This window comes from Spea bombifrons, chromosome 13 (genome assembly GCF_027358695.1).
Source record: "Spea bombifrons isolate aSpeBom1 chromosome 13, aSpeBom1.2.pri, whole genome shotgun sequence".
In the NCBI taxonomy this organism is placed as follows: Eukaryota; Metazoa; Chordata; class Amphibia; order Anura; family Pelobatidae; genus Spea; species Spea bombifrons.
This window is the reverse complement of record NC_071099.1, coordinates 16,925,764-16,938,331: the sequence shown is the minus strand read 5'-3', so window position 1 is coordinate 16,938,331 and position 12,568 is coordinate 16,925,764. Positions and strand designations below refer to the sequence as shown.

The window sequence follows — 12,568 nt, the reverse complement described above, 5'->3', positions numbered from 1 at the left end:
TCAATTCGGCACTATGGTGATCCAGAGGCAGATCGGGTGCTGCAGTGTGCGGCCGGCGGCTGGATATACCGGGTTGCCGGGTTACATCAGGCGGCTGCTGGCCTTAAAGTGCCAGGGCCGCTTTGCCCTCCCCAGTTTCTCTTAAGACAAAAAATGGTTTTACGGTAGAAATTGATAAAAGAAAACCCTGTGGATTAATATTTTCCTGGTGAATTGTATATTATTATTATTATTATTAATATAAAAAAATATATTTCTGCTTTTGCAGCTGTAAATGTGAATACTAAGGGTTTTTTATGCAGTTTTTTTTGTTCTGAGCCTCGGGGTAGGGAGTGCTCTGCAGTGTTTTTTTACTGACTTCATCGTTAACTGTCAGTGGAAGATTCGGAACAAACATTTTATCTCTTTTCGTCACTTTTTAAGTCTGTCACAGGGGGACACTGTTGTGCAGCAAATGTGTTGCAGCTTTATATTCTGTCGTGACAGAGGGGACGTCAACACCTTCCTTCCTGCAAATAAAGAAAAACACTAACGCAAATTATGTTAAACCAGGATCTTTACTTTTACTTCAACCCTTTTAAGCATTTATATTGAATAAAGCAATGCTATAAAAATGCACATTCATTGAGTACAGAAACATTCAACCCAAGAGAATAAATAGGTCAACATCTTTATTAACTCTTTGGGGTAGGAGGGGACTAACCAACAGAATAAAGAACTGGAAGAATGCATTGGAAGGGAGGAGAATGCTCCAAACCTGGGCACTTAATTGGTCAATCAACAGGGCCAGACTGGGGACAGTTAAGCAGCCATGACACTTTAAGGTTGGTGGCCAAACATCATCATACCTGAGAACGTATGGGTTCCGGTTACACAGAGCCTACCCTTGTGGGATGCGACCAGGTCTGCCCACTGATGTTGGTGTGCGGACCCCTTGACATCGGGGGTGTTCCCACTGACATTGGGGGCATTTCTACTGATGCTAGTGGGAGTTTCTGTTGACATCACGGGAAACACCTCCATTTAACAGGGAAATGGGTAAGGAATGGGTAAGGATATGTTGCTCTTGGAGAGCACTTGTCCCATATCGTTGGACACGTTCTTCTTAGTTGACTTTTTCTTCAATTTCCTGCAAAAGAGGATTGTCTGCGGAAAAAAGGATGTAACTCATAGATCTTATGAATATAAATAACATGTAGGTCACACAATTATTTAGTTGATGGTTGGATTTTTGAATATATATTTTAAATATATATATCAATCGGATCCCACCAGTCTGCTATGCTTCATCTTGCGTTATCTCTAGTCCTTACCCAAGCTCTCCCTCCAGCAGACGTCGGTATGTCTCAATTTCCATCTCCAGCCGGCTCTTGATGTCTAGGAGCCGCTGATACTCCAGTTTCTGTCTTTCCATGTCAGACCTGAGCTGGATTAATTGTTCTTCTAGGCTGCTTATGGTGATTTGGAGCTGTTGAATCTGAGCTCCATATCTGCCTTCTGTCTTGCCAAGAGTGTCTTCAAGGGATTTTTTCTCGAATTGAGTACAAAAAAAAACTAATGTAATTGGTTTTGTTTAAAATGATTAGAATGCAACATTACTTGTTTCAATAAACATTTTCAATGATTATCAAATCACCCCCCCTTCCCATGATAGGAAAACGCAACCGTACAGAAAAGGCTTTCCAGCATAGCCTTCATACGTGGAGGACTCGGGTATGACGTTAAATCCCGGCACTCAGCAGAGAAAATAGGGGGCTGCTGGGACGTTGACCTATGTAAGGCCTAGAGTGCCACCACTCTAAATGCACTATGGGTAATAAACTATTAAAAAATCTTAATCTGTACCATTGCCATCTGAAACTGCAGCTCGATTTCCAAGGCCTGAAGAGTATGTTTTAGGTCCAAGATTTCTCTCCTGCTCGTCTGCACCTGTTCCACACCAGCTGAAATCTCCTTCTCCAGTTCATTACTCTGAAACAACATCGATGCAAGGTTATCTATACATTGGCTAGCTTCCTGCATAGTAGGCTAGATTCCTACATTCTAAGTCCTGGACCTTAAAAGAAACACTCCATATTGAACACTTTCCCCCTATCTTCCAGTGTTACCTTGATAACTGAAGCCAACACAAGGAATACCGGCACTTGATAGATGATGTAGTGTTTATCCTCTTATTTAAGAAAGCATGGCTTATGAATCAGTTGATTCTGTTTGTTACGTGTTTTCCTTGACATATGATATGAAAGCAGTTTAAATATCCAAGCATACCTTTTGGTTGAACCATGCTTCTGCGTCTCTGAGGTTCTTTTCAGCCAAGGCTTCATAGTCTGCCCTCATATCATTCAGAAGCTTGGTCAGATCCACAACTGGAGAAGCGTCCATTTCTACATTCACTTGGCCGGTGGCACTGCCCTTTGCAAATCCCATTTCCTGAATAATTATGCAAAACATAACATTTTGAGGGACGTCATTAAATGTTTACTTTGATCATTCCTTAGACAAAAAATGGTCTATTGAAACTTAAAATGCTATTTATTGTTGGTTTATTTTTAGGGGTTCCAAATAAGTTGGAGGCAGATGACCACTATAGCCAATGCTTCGCTTTCTGTCTGCCCACCAGAGAGATCTGGAGAAAAACTTCATATGCCTTCTTCCAGCTACCCATATACTAAAGATGGTTGTGAGTACCAGCGGGCAAGCTTGGATAAGAAAGTAGAAGGAAAGATTGAGCTGTGTTTCTTTGGCATTGCCTGTGGCTGTCAAGTGTCTGATGACAACAAATTGAAAAATGCAAAATAGAAAGATATATACAAGTGGACACAAGTACATCTGGAGATCAATGCAATTTTATTTTAAGGCATACGTTTGGTCAAGCATGGAGACTACCCTGCAGTGGTCCTTGCAGCTTACCTCTTCGTGGTTCTTCTTGAGGTCAGCCAGCTCTTCAGACAAGCTCTCAATCTGTGACTCCAGGTCGCCTCTGAACATTTCCAACTCATCTAGGACTCTGCGTAATCCATTGATGTCACTCTCCACAGTCTGTCGGAGAGACAGCTCACTCTCATACCTTAGAGAGAAAAAGCAATGGCAGTAAATTGAACTGTATTCCAAAATAACAGGCCCTCCATATTCCTAATTGAGGATTTTACTATATAATATATATCAATTAGACCTAATCTTTAGAATAGTTATTAAAACTCTGAGCGATTGATACAGGCCTTCTTTGCTAACCTTTACCATCATAACTGGAACAGGAAGGTTTGAAATTAAAGTTTGATATTTTAATAATAATATAGTTGGCACTCACATGTGTTATAAATATGTAACACCCGATAACAGGCACTAGCCTTATTCATTTCAAAATAGTTCAAAATTACCTATGGATCAACGCTGCTTTCCAATACAAGGTTTACCGTGACCATAATTTAAAGCAGATACATTCAGACTCTGTGTGTTTCTTATTAATACATATTTTGCAGTCATTTTAGGAATGTATCTCTCTTAAAACCTTTTTGTTCTGTTAGGTCCAGTAAAGTATCTTGATTACAGTAACATAATCCAGTAACTAGGGGCAACTTAAAAGATATAGCCAGTGGCCACCTACATGTTTTCTACATTTGTGTGACTACAAAGTAGAGGTTAAACACAGCTGCAGAAGTACGTTGGGCTTACTTCAGTCTGAAGTCATCTGCAGCCAACTTGGCATTGTCGATTTGCAAAACCACCTGGGTGTTATCAACAGTGGCGTCAAAAATCTAGAAAGCAGAAAAAATACATTGTGGTGCTTTAATGCCAATGAGAAACATTGAAATATCAGCCTCCATTTTTAAAGCCTTTTATTTAGAGCTAACGATCCTATTTTGGGTCAATTTAGCAGAATGCCTGTGGGCAAAAGAAGCAGGTAAACCCCCTATAGACATTGGATCCTGTGCAGCTTCTCTCGTTTTGTTCTGTATTTAATCTATATGGTGAGTATCCACCATTTATGGATTTTAGGAAAGTATGCAAGTTCATTGTAAAGATTTGTTGAAAATAGTAAACTAAAAAATAACACAACCGTAGTCGGTTATGTACAAAATGTTCCCGAGAAGAGCCCTTCTTCTGATAGCAGCCAGTGGGATAATCCTGTTGGTTGGACAAATTATTTGGTTGCTTTGGTGATTAATTTGTTAATACATAACACATACTATATTGCCAAAAAGGGAACATCCATACCTTTTTCCTAAGATCTTGGATGATTTCAAAGTACTTGCTGTAATCTTTGCCACTTCCTGAAGCTCCAGCAGCAAGCTGCTTCTCGTGCCACTCTCGGATCTTCAGTTCCAGGTCACCTTTAGTTGCCTCCAAGGCTCTCACTTTATCCACATAAGATGCCAGACGACCATTAAGGTTCTGCATGGTTTGTTTGTCGCTTCCAGGAAAACCACCAAACCTGCTGCTAACTGCTGCCCCCCCAAAACCACTGCTAGAGCTGCTGGCTCCACCACCAAAGCCTCCTCTATAGCCACCACCAATGCTGCCTCCATAGCCACCACCAATGCTGCCTCCATAGCCACCACCAATGCTGCCTCCATAGCCACCACCAACGCTGCCTCCATAGCCACCACCAATTCTGCCTCCATAGCTACCACCAACGCTGCCTCCATAGCCACCACCAATTCTGCCTCCATAGCCACCACCAATTCTGCCTCCATAGCCACCACCAACGCTGCCTCCATAGCCACCACCAATTCTGCCTCCATAGCCACCACCAACACTGCCTCCATAGCCACCACCAATGCTGGTTCCTAAACCACGACCAGAACTTAGCCCGTAATTAGAAGCACTTTGATAAGATGAACTAGAACGAAATGAGGACATGTTGGATGTCTATGTGTATGTATCCACTACCAGCTCAAATAATTATAACACTACAGTGAGTACGTGAATTTTCTTCACAGTCTACAAGTATATATAGTCTTTGTTGTGGGAGTTTTGCATGCAAATGAGAACATATGTATAAAAATGTTTATGCACCTATCATGGTAACAATTCCATCTATATCATAAAAATGTTAAATAGTTACATAGTTATATAGTTACATGGTTCATAAGGTTGAAAAAAGACCTAAGTCCATCAAGTTCAAGCCTTCTACCTAACCTTCGCTACTTCGAATTCTGCCATCAGGGGAAAAAACTTCCTTCTTGACTCTAAGAGGCAATTGGATTTCTCCTTGGATCAAGAAGCTCTAAAATATTAATATTATTCTATTTATATCCCTGTATATCGTGCCTTTCTAAGAAAATATCAAGGCCCCTTTTGATGGCATCTAAAGTATTGGATGACACCACCTCCCTTGGCAGTGGATTCCATACCTTTATTGTCCTCACTGTAAAGAATCCCTTCCTTTGACGTCTATGAAATCTCTTCCAGTCTCAGAGGATGACCTCTTGCTCTTTGTATATTTCTGTTAATGAACAGGTCACTGAAGAGCTCTTTATATTGGCCCCCACGTATATTTATATAATGTTATCATATCCCCTCTGAGACGCCGTTTTTCTAACTTTTTTAGTCTCTCTCCATTACTAGTATCTCCCAATCCCCTTATGAATTTCGTAGCCCTCCTTTGCACTTTTTCTAATTCCATAATGTCCTTTTTAAGGACCGGTGCCCAGAATTGTACCGCATATTCAAGGTACAATTGCCCGGCCTAATTTTGTGTCATCAGCAAAAACTGTGACATGGCTCTCAATGCAGCTTAGGAGATCATTTATAAATAAATTAAAAAGAAGAGGACCGAGGACAGACCCCTGCCAGATGGGTCAATTCTGCACCGATCTGGTGATCCAGAGGCAGATCGGGTGCTGCAGTGTGCGGCCGGCGGCTGGATATACCCGGTTGCACGCTATTCCAGCCATTGGCCGCTGTTACATCAGGCGGCTGCTGGCCTTAAAGTGCCAGGGTCGCCTTTCCCTCCCCAGTTTCTCTCTCTTTATTCCTAGAAGATCAAAAAAAATAAAAGCCCTCTTAAGACAAAAAATGGTTTTACGGTAGAAGTTGATAAAAGAAAACCCTGTGGATTAATATTTTCCTGGTGAATTGTATATTATTATTATTATTATTATTATTAATATAAAAAAGATATTTCTGCTTTTGCAGCTGAAAATGTGAATACTAAGGGTTTTTTATGCAGTTTTTTTTGTTCTGAGCCTCGGGGTAGGGAGTGCTCTGCAGTGTTTTTTAGTGACTTCATCGTTTACTGTCAGTGGAAGATTCGGAACGAACATTTTATCTCTTTTCGTCACTTTTTAAGTCTGTCACAGGGGGACACTGTTGTGCAGAAAATGTGTTGCAGCTTTATATTCTGTCGTGACAGCGGGGGACGTCAACACCTTCCTTCCTGCAAATAAAGAAAAACACTAACGCAAATTATGTTAAACCAGGATCTTTACTTCAACTTGGATTATATAAGGCAAACCATCAGTCTGTGTGGTTTAAAACTAAAAGTTTTAGATTTTCTAAACTCTTTTAAGCATTTATATTGAATAAAGCTATGCTATCAAAAGGCAAATTCATCGAGTCCAGAAACATTCAACCCAAGAGAATAGGCCAACTTCTTTATTAACTCTTTGGGGTAGGAGGGGGACTAAGCAACAGAATAAAGAGCTGGACAAAGGAATGCATTGGAAGGGAGGAGAAGGCCCCAAACCGGGGCACTTAATTGGTCAATCAACAGGGCCAGACTGGGGACAGTTAAGCAGCCATGACACTTTAAGGTTACCTGAGAACGTATGGGTTCCGGTTACACAGAGCCTACCCTTATGGGACGCGACCAGGTCTGCCCACTGATGTTGGTGGGCGGACCCCTTGATATCGGGGGTGTTCCCTCTGACGTCGGGGGCGTTCCCGCTGATACTAGTGGGAGTTTCGGTTGACATCGCGGGAAACAACCCCATTTAATGGGGAAATGGGTAAGGATTGGGGTGTGTCAAGACCCCGCTCCCGCGACCCAGAGGATTCAGGTCTCGACCCGGAGAACCGGAGTTCCCCAACCGGAATATGGGGATTAGAAGGGGTGAATGGTTCTTATAGTCTGTAAAATGCAATGATTGCAGGTCTCTAACATTAGGTCATGGAATAGGTTTCCAAACATAATTTTGGTGTTGGAACCGTGTAAAGAAAATCTCTTTTGGAAAAACAAATGTTGATTTGAATGGTTAGTGAATAATTTACACTGACAGCTGTAAGGCATGGCGTGTGTGTTAGCTGTGTCCAACCTGGCTGAGTTACATAGATCTTATAACCCCTGTGATGCCCGTTTACCGAATAATCCCCCAAACAGTTTTGTTTTTCTAGTATCTTCTGTCTATATCTACTCGAAAAAAATAAATGTTGTGAGACGCTAACACAATTGTAGATTTAATGTTAAAATATTTTAAGATATACGAGAGAGGTTCATAAGCCATATAGATATGCATTATATGAGTATGAACGATCTAATCAAAAACCACCACAAAAAATACATACTGAAACGTTTCCTTTTATTTTAAAATATTCTGCAAAATTATCATTTCATGGAAAGTTAGCGACTCGTTAATTGTGTTAAATGGAGATCTTAGTGATATGTTGCTCTAGGAGAGCACTCGTCCCATATCGCTCTTCTTATTTGACTTTTTCTTCAATTTCCTGCACGCTGGAAGATACAACTTTTCCATCAATCACTTCTTCAATGATCGTCTTCACTTTTCTTGTTTTGCTTGGGTCAACTAAAAAAAAAAATGCGTTAGGCAATTGTCAGGACTAGCGGAAGGAGAAAGGGGCAAATGTAAATACAGTCCCTCTGTACATTTAAAGGGACTGCTCAGCCATCATATGCATTAAAGCAAACAACCTTTTGCATGTACTTGCTTGGTTTCTGTAATTGTACACAATGTTTTATGGCATTATAATTAAAAAATAAATAATTAAAAATAAGCATATTGATATGTGATTTTTTAACTTATTAATCCGCCCGTTTTCTTTTACGTACGTATATTTTTTATATATTTCATCACAGTTCATACCTTTGGTAGCGACTTTTGATTCTGTAGTAGCTGTGACTTTTTCTGATGCAAAAGAGGATTGTCTGCAGAAAAAAAGGATGTAACTCATAGATCTTATGAATATAAATAACATGTAGGTCACATAATTATTTAGTTGATGGTTGGATTTTTAAAACTCCTCATGATCAGAGCTTTGATGAGCTCTGGGTGCCCGGAGTCTACTCTTGCTGACGTCGGCCGGCGGTCCCGCTGACGTCAGTGGGCGGTCCCAATGGAATCATGGGCGGTCCCACTGATGTCAGTGGGCTTCCGGCTGACATCACTTGGAAACCCCCCCTTGTCAAGACCTTGCTCCTGCGACCCGGAGGATTCGTGGGTTGACCTGGAGAACTGGAGAAGTTCCCAAGTATGCCACTGATGTCCGTGGGTGTTCCTGCTGACATTTTGTGGGATAACACATTGTCTCTTAATCATAGGCCTATGATCAAGAGCCTGCAGAGCAAAACAGATTAGACATGTTGTTTGCTGTCTCACTTCCTTTGTATGATGATGAAATGATAATGCTTTTTAAATCTTCTCCATTTGTTGTGTCATTGAATATAAAGTCTGAATATCAATCGGATCCCACCAGTCTGCTATGCTTCATCTTGCGTTATCTCTAGTCCTTACCCAAGCTCTCCGTCCAGCAGCCGGCGGTATGTCTCAATTTCCATCTCCAGCCGGCTCTTGATGTCTAGGAGCTGCTGATACTCCAGTTTCTGTCTTTCCATGTCAGACCTGAGCTGGATAAACTGTTCTTCTAGGTTGCTTATGGTGATTTGGAGCTGTTGAAGCTGAGCTCCATATCTGCCTTCTGTCTCGCCAAGAGTGTCTTCAAGGGATTTTTTCTAGAATTGAGTAGAAAAAAACAACTAATGTAAGCATTAAGAGCGTTAGGATTGTTTTTGTTTAAAATGATTAGACTGCAACATTTTCAGTGATTATCAAATCACCCCCCCTTCCCATGATAGGAAGACGCAACCTTACAGGAAAGGCTTTCCAGCATAGCCTTCATACGTGGAGGACTCGGGTTATGACGTTAAATCCCGGCACTCAGCAGAGAAAATGGCGGTGAGGGGGAGAACCAACACTGGGGCTGCTGGGACGTTGCCCTATGTAAGGCCTAGAGTGCCACCACTCTAAATGCACTACGGGCAATAAACCATTAAAAAACTGCATGGAACTGTTTGGCCAGTGATTCTGGCTAGTATATGCTGCATCTAACAGTGTTGATCATTATTCAGATATAACTAGTTTCAACCATGATCATCTTGATCTGTACCATTGCCAGCTGAGACTGCAGCTCAATTTCCAAGGCCTGAAGAGTGCGTCTTAGGTCAGAGATTTCGCTCCTGCTCGTCTGCACCTGTTCCACACCCGCTGAAATCTCCTTCTTCAGTTCATTACTCTGAAACAACAAAGACGTTAAGTCTTAAGGCAAGGTTATCTATACAGTGGCTAGCTTCCTGCATAGTGGGCTACATTCCTACATTCTAAGTCCTGGACCCTAAAAGAAACACTCCTAAAATTCAACACTTTCCCCCTGTCTTCCAGTGTTACCTTGATAACCGAAGCCAACAGAAGGAATAACGGCACTTGATAGATGATGTAGTGTTTATCCTCTTATTTCAGAAAGTATGGCTTATGAATCAGTTGATTCTGCTTGTTACGTGTTTTCCTTGACATATGATATGAAAACAGTTTAAATATCCAAGCATACCTTTTGGTTGAACCATGCTTCCGCGTCTTTGCGGTTCTTTTCAGCCAAGGCTTCATAGTCTGCCCTCATATCATTCAGAAGCTTGGTCAGATCCACACCTGGAGCAGCGTCCATTTCTACATTCACTTGGCCGGTGGCACTGCTCTTTGCAAATCCCATTTCCTGAATAATTATGCAAAACATAACATTTTGAGGGACGTCATTAAATGTTTACTTTGATCACTCCTTACACAAAAATTGGTCTATTGAAACTTAAAATGCTATTTATTGTTGGTTTATTTTTAGGGGTTCCAAATAAGTTGGAGGCAGATGACCACTATAGCCAACGCTTCACTATCTGTCTGCCCACCAGAGAGATCTGGAGAAAAACTTCATATGCCTTCTTCCAGCTACCCATATACTAAAGGTGGTTGTGAGTACCAGCGAGCAAGCTTGGATAAGAAAGTGGAAGGAAAGATTGAGCCGTGTTTCTTTGGCATTGCCTGAGGCTGTCAAGTGTCTGATGACAACAAATTGAAAAATGCAAAATAGAAAGATATATACAAGTGGACACAAGTACATCTGGAGATCATTGCAATTTTATTTTAAGGCATACGTTTGGTCAAGCATGGAGACTACCCTGCAGTGGTCCTTGCAGCTTACCTCTTCGTGGTTCTTCTTGAGGTAAGCCAGCTCTTCAGACAAGCTCTCAATCTGGATCTCCAGGTCGCCTCTGGACATTGTCAACTCATCTAGGACTCTGCGTAATCCGTTGATGTCACTCTCCACAGTCTGTCGGAGAGACAGCTCATTCTCATACCTTAGAGAGAAAAAACAATCGCAGTAAATTGAACTGTATTCCAAAATAACATGCCCCCCCCATATTCCTAATTAGGGATTTTAATATATAACATATATCAATTAGACCTAATCTGTAGAATGATGATTAAAACTCTGAGCGATTGTGTGACTACAAAGTAGAGGTATGTTGGGCTTACTTCAGTCTGAAGTCATCTGCAGCCAACTTGGCATTGTCGATTTGCAAAACCACCTGGGTGTTATCAACAGTAGCGGCAAAAATCTAGAAAGCAGAAAAAATACATTGTGAGGCTTTAATGCCAATGAGAAACATTGAAATATCAGCCTCCATTTTTTTTAAAGCCTTTTATTTAGAGCTAACGATCCTATTGTGGGTCAATTAAGATCTTCTTTTGGCCCATTGGCTTTCTTAATCTGTAGCAGAATGCCTGTGGGCAAAAGAAGCAGGTAAACCCCCAATAGACATTGGATCCTGTGCAGCTTCTCTCGTTTTGTTCTGTATTTAATCTACATGGTGAGTATCCACCATTTATGAATTTTAGGAAAGTATGCAAGTTCATTTTAGAGATTTGTTGGAAATAGTAAACTAAAAAAATAACACAACCGTAGTCGGTTATGTACAAAACGTTCCGATGAAAAGCTTGAGAAGAGCCCTTATTCCGATAGCAGCCAGCGGGATAATCCTGCTGGTTGGACGCATTATTTGGTTGCTATGGTGATAAAACCAATATTTAAAATTTGTACTGGAACCACTTTTTGGACATAACCCTGCATTTAGTTGTTGCACTACTTCTCTACATTCAGAAGTACATATCACGTGAAATATTAATTTGTTAATACAGAACACATACTATATTGCCAAAAAGGGAACATCCATACCTTGTTCCTAAGATCTTGGATGATTTGAAAGTACTTGCTGTAATCTTTGCCACTTCCTGAAGCTCCAGCAGCAAGCTGCTTCTCGTACCACTCTCGGATCTTCAGCTCCAGATCACCGTTAGCTGCCTCCAAGGCTCTCACTTTATCCAGATAAGATGCCAGACGATCATTCAGGTTCTGCATGGTTTGTTTGTCGTTTCCAGGAAAACCTCCAAAGCCGTTGCTAACTGCTGCCCCCCCAAAACCACTGCTAGAGCTGCTGGAAAACCCGCTGCTTGCTCCACCACCAAAGCCGCCTCCATAGCCACCACCAACGCTGCCTCCATAGCCACCATCAATGCTGCCTCCATAGCCACCACCAATGCTGGCTCCTAAACCACCACCAGAACTTAGCCCGTAATTAGAAGCACTTTGATAAGATGAGCTAGAACGGAATGAGGACATGTTGGATGTCTATGTGTATGTATCCACTACCAGCTCAGATAATTATAACACTACAAAGAGTACGTGGATGCAGAATTTTCTTCGGAGTCTACAAATATATATAGTCTTTGTTCTGTGGGAGTTCTGCATGCAAATGAGAACATTTGTAGAAAAATGCTTATGCACCTGTTATGGTAACAATTCCATCTATATCATAAAAATGTTGCTACAGGATAATCTTTATAGAAATCAAGGAGAACCAGATTCTTTTCTCAGCCTTATTTTATGTTTCTAACTTTGCTGTAGGCATCTCCTAGCTGGAAGCCATTACCACTCTACATTTTTTGCAATGTGTAGAAAAAAAAAAAGGGTCATGGACGATTTGAACACTTCGGGCGTTATTGCACTGCAGTCAAATTAGATCTTGAACATTATTTTCTCATTGCATAGCTCGGTGGAACATCTTTACATGACATGTACCATAAGCTTAAACTCCTGGAACTCCCTTTATTTGAAGCCCTAAATGTATGTTGATGAATATACGTACCCACTGACATTCCAATGTGCGAAGTTACATGAAGTATAACTTGCACATAATTAATTGATACCTTTAGACCCCCATTCTACTTGATAAGTGGAAGAAGATCCATGCCTCTTCCTGCAGGGACGACACAAAGGTGCTTGATCC

General features: G+C 41.2%; 2 protein-coding genes across 3 annotated transcripts; both read right to left on the bottom strand.

Annotated features, from left to right (window-relative positions):
• Positions 1-1,054: 1,054 nt before the first annotated feature.
• Positions 1,055-4,972, bottom strand: LOC128471024 (keratin, type I cytoskeletal 47 kDa-like). The gene is made up of 7 exons (XM_053452870.1): positions 4,216-4,972; positions 3,673-3,755; positions 2,911-3,067; positions 2,269-2,430; positions 1,846-1,971; positions 1,314-1,531; positions 1,055-1,146 (listed from the first exon to the last, which is right to left on the bottom strand). Exons 1-7 carry the CDS (start codon positions 4,858-4,860, stop codon positions 1,122-1,124), a joined length of 1,416 nt encoding a protein of 471 aa, XP_053308845.1. The 5' UTR covers positions 4,861-4,972; the 3' UTR covers positions 1,055-1,121.
• Positions 1,055-11,978, bottom strand: LOC128471029 (keratin, type I cytoskeletal 47 kDa-like). Of its 2 annotated transcripts, XM_053452875.1 has the most exons (9): positions 11,458-11,978; positions 10,758-10,840; positions 10,423-10,579; positions 9,781-9,942; positions 9,343-9,468; positions 8,691-8,908; positions 8,043-8,104; positions 7,645-7,745; positions 1,055-1,108 (listed from the first exon to the last, which is right to left on the bottom strand). In XM_053452875.1, the coding sequence occupies exons 1-9, from the start codon at positions 11,899-11,901 to the stop codon at positions 1,106-1,108; spliced, it is 1,356 nt and encodes a 451-aa protein (XP_053308850.1). In that variant the 5' UTR covers positions 11,902-11,978; the 3' UTR covers positions 1,055-1,105. The 2 variants fall into 2 exon arrangements, with proteins under 2 accessions (XP_053308850.1, XP_053308849.1); XM_053452874.1 differs by lacking the exon at positions 1,055-1,108 and having other exon boundaries at positions 7,500-7,745.
• Between the last annotated feature and the right edge of the window lie 590 nt (positions 11,979-12,568).

What these genes read in the sequence shown, in the direction of transcription:
- LOC128471024 (XM_053452870.1), bottom strand. Translation starts at nt 4,860, where the DNA reads ATGTCCTCATTTCGTTCTAGTTCATCTTATCAAAGTGCTTCTAATTAC. An exon ending in TCAAGAAGAACCACGAAGAG is followed by an intron (nt 2,431 to 2,910) that starts GTAAGCTGCAAG and finishes ATAATTATTCAG; the next exon opens with GAAATGGGATTTGCAAAGGG. An exon ending in AAGCATGGTTCAACCAAAAG is followed by an intron (nt 1,972 to 2,268) that starts GTATGCTTGGAT and finishes ATGTTGTTTCAG; the next exon opens with AGTAATGAACTGGAGAAGGA.
- LOC128471029 (XM_053452875.1), bottom strand. Translation starts at nt 11,901, where the DNA reads ATGTCCTCATTCCGTTCTAGCTCATCTTATCAAAGTGCTTCTAATTAC. An exon ending in AAGCATGGTTCAACCAAAAG is followed by an intron (nt 9,469 to 9,780) that starts GTATGCTTGGAT and finishes TTGTTGTTTCAG; the next exon opens with AGTAATGAACTGAAGAAGGA. An exon ending in TGCAGTCTCAGCTGGCAATG is followed by an intron (nt 8,909 to 9,342) that starts GTACAGATCAAG and finishes ACTCAATTCTAG; the next exon opens with AAAAAATCCCTTGAAGACAC.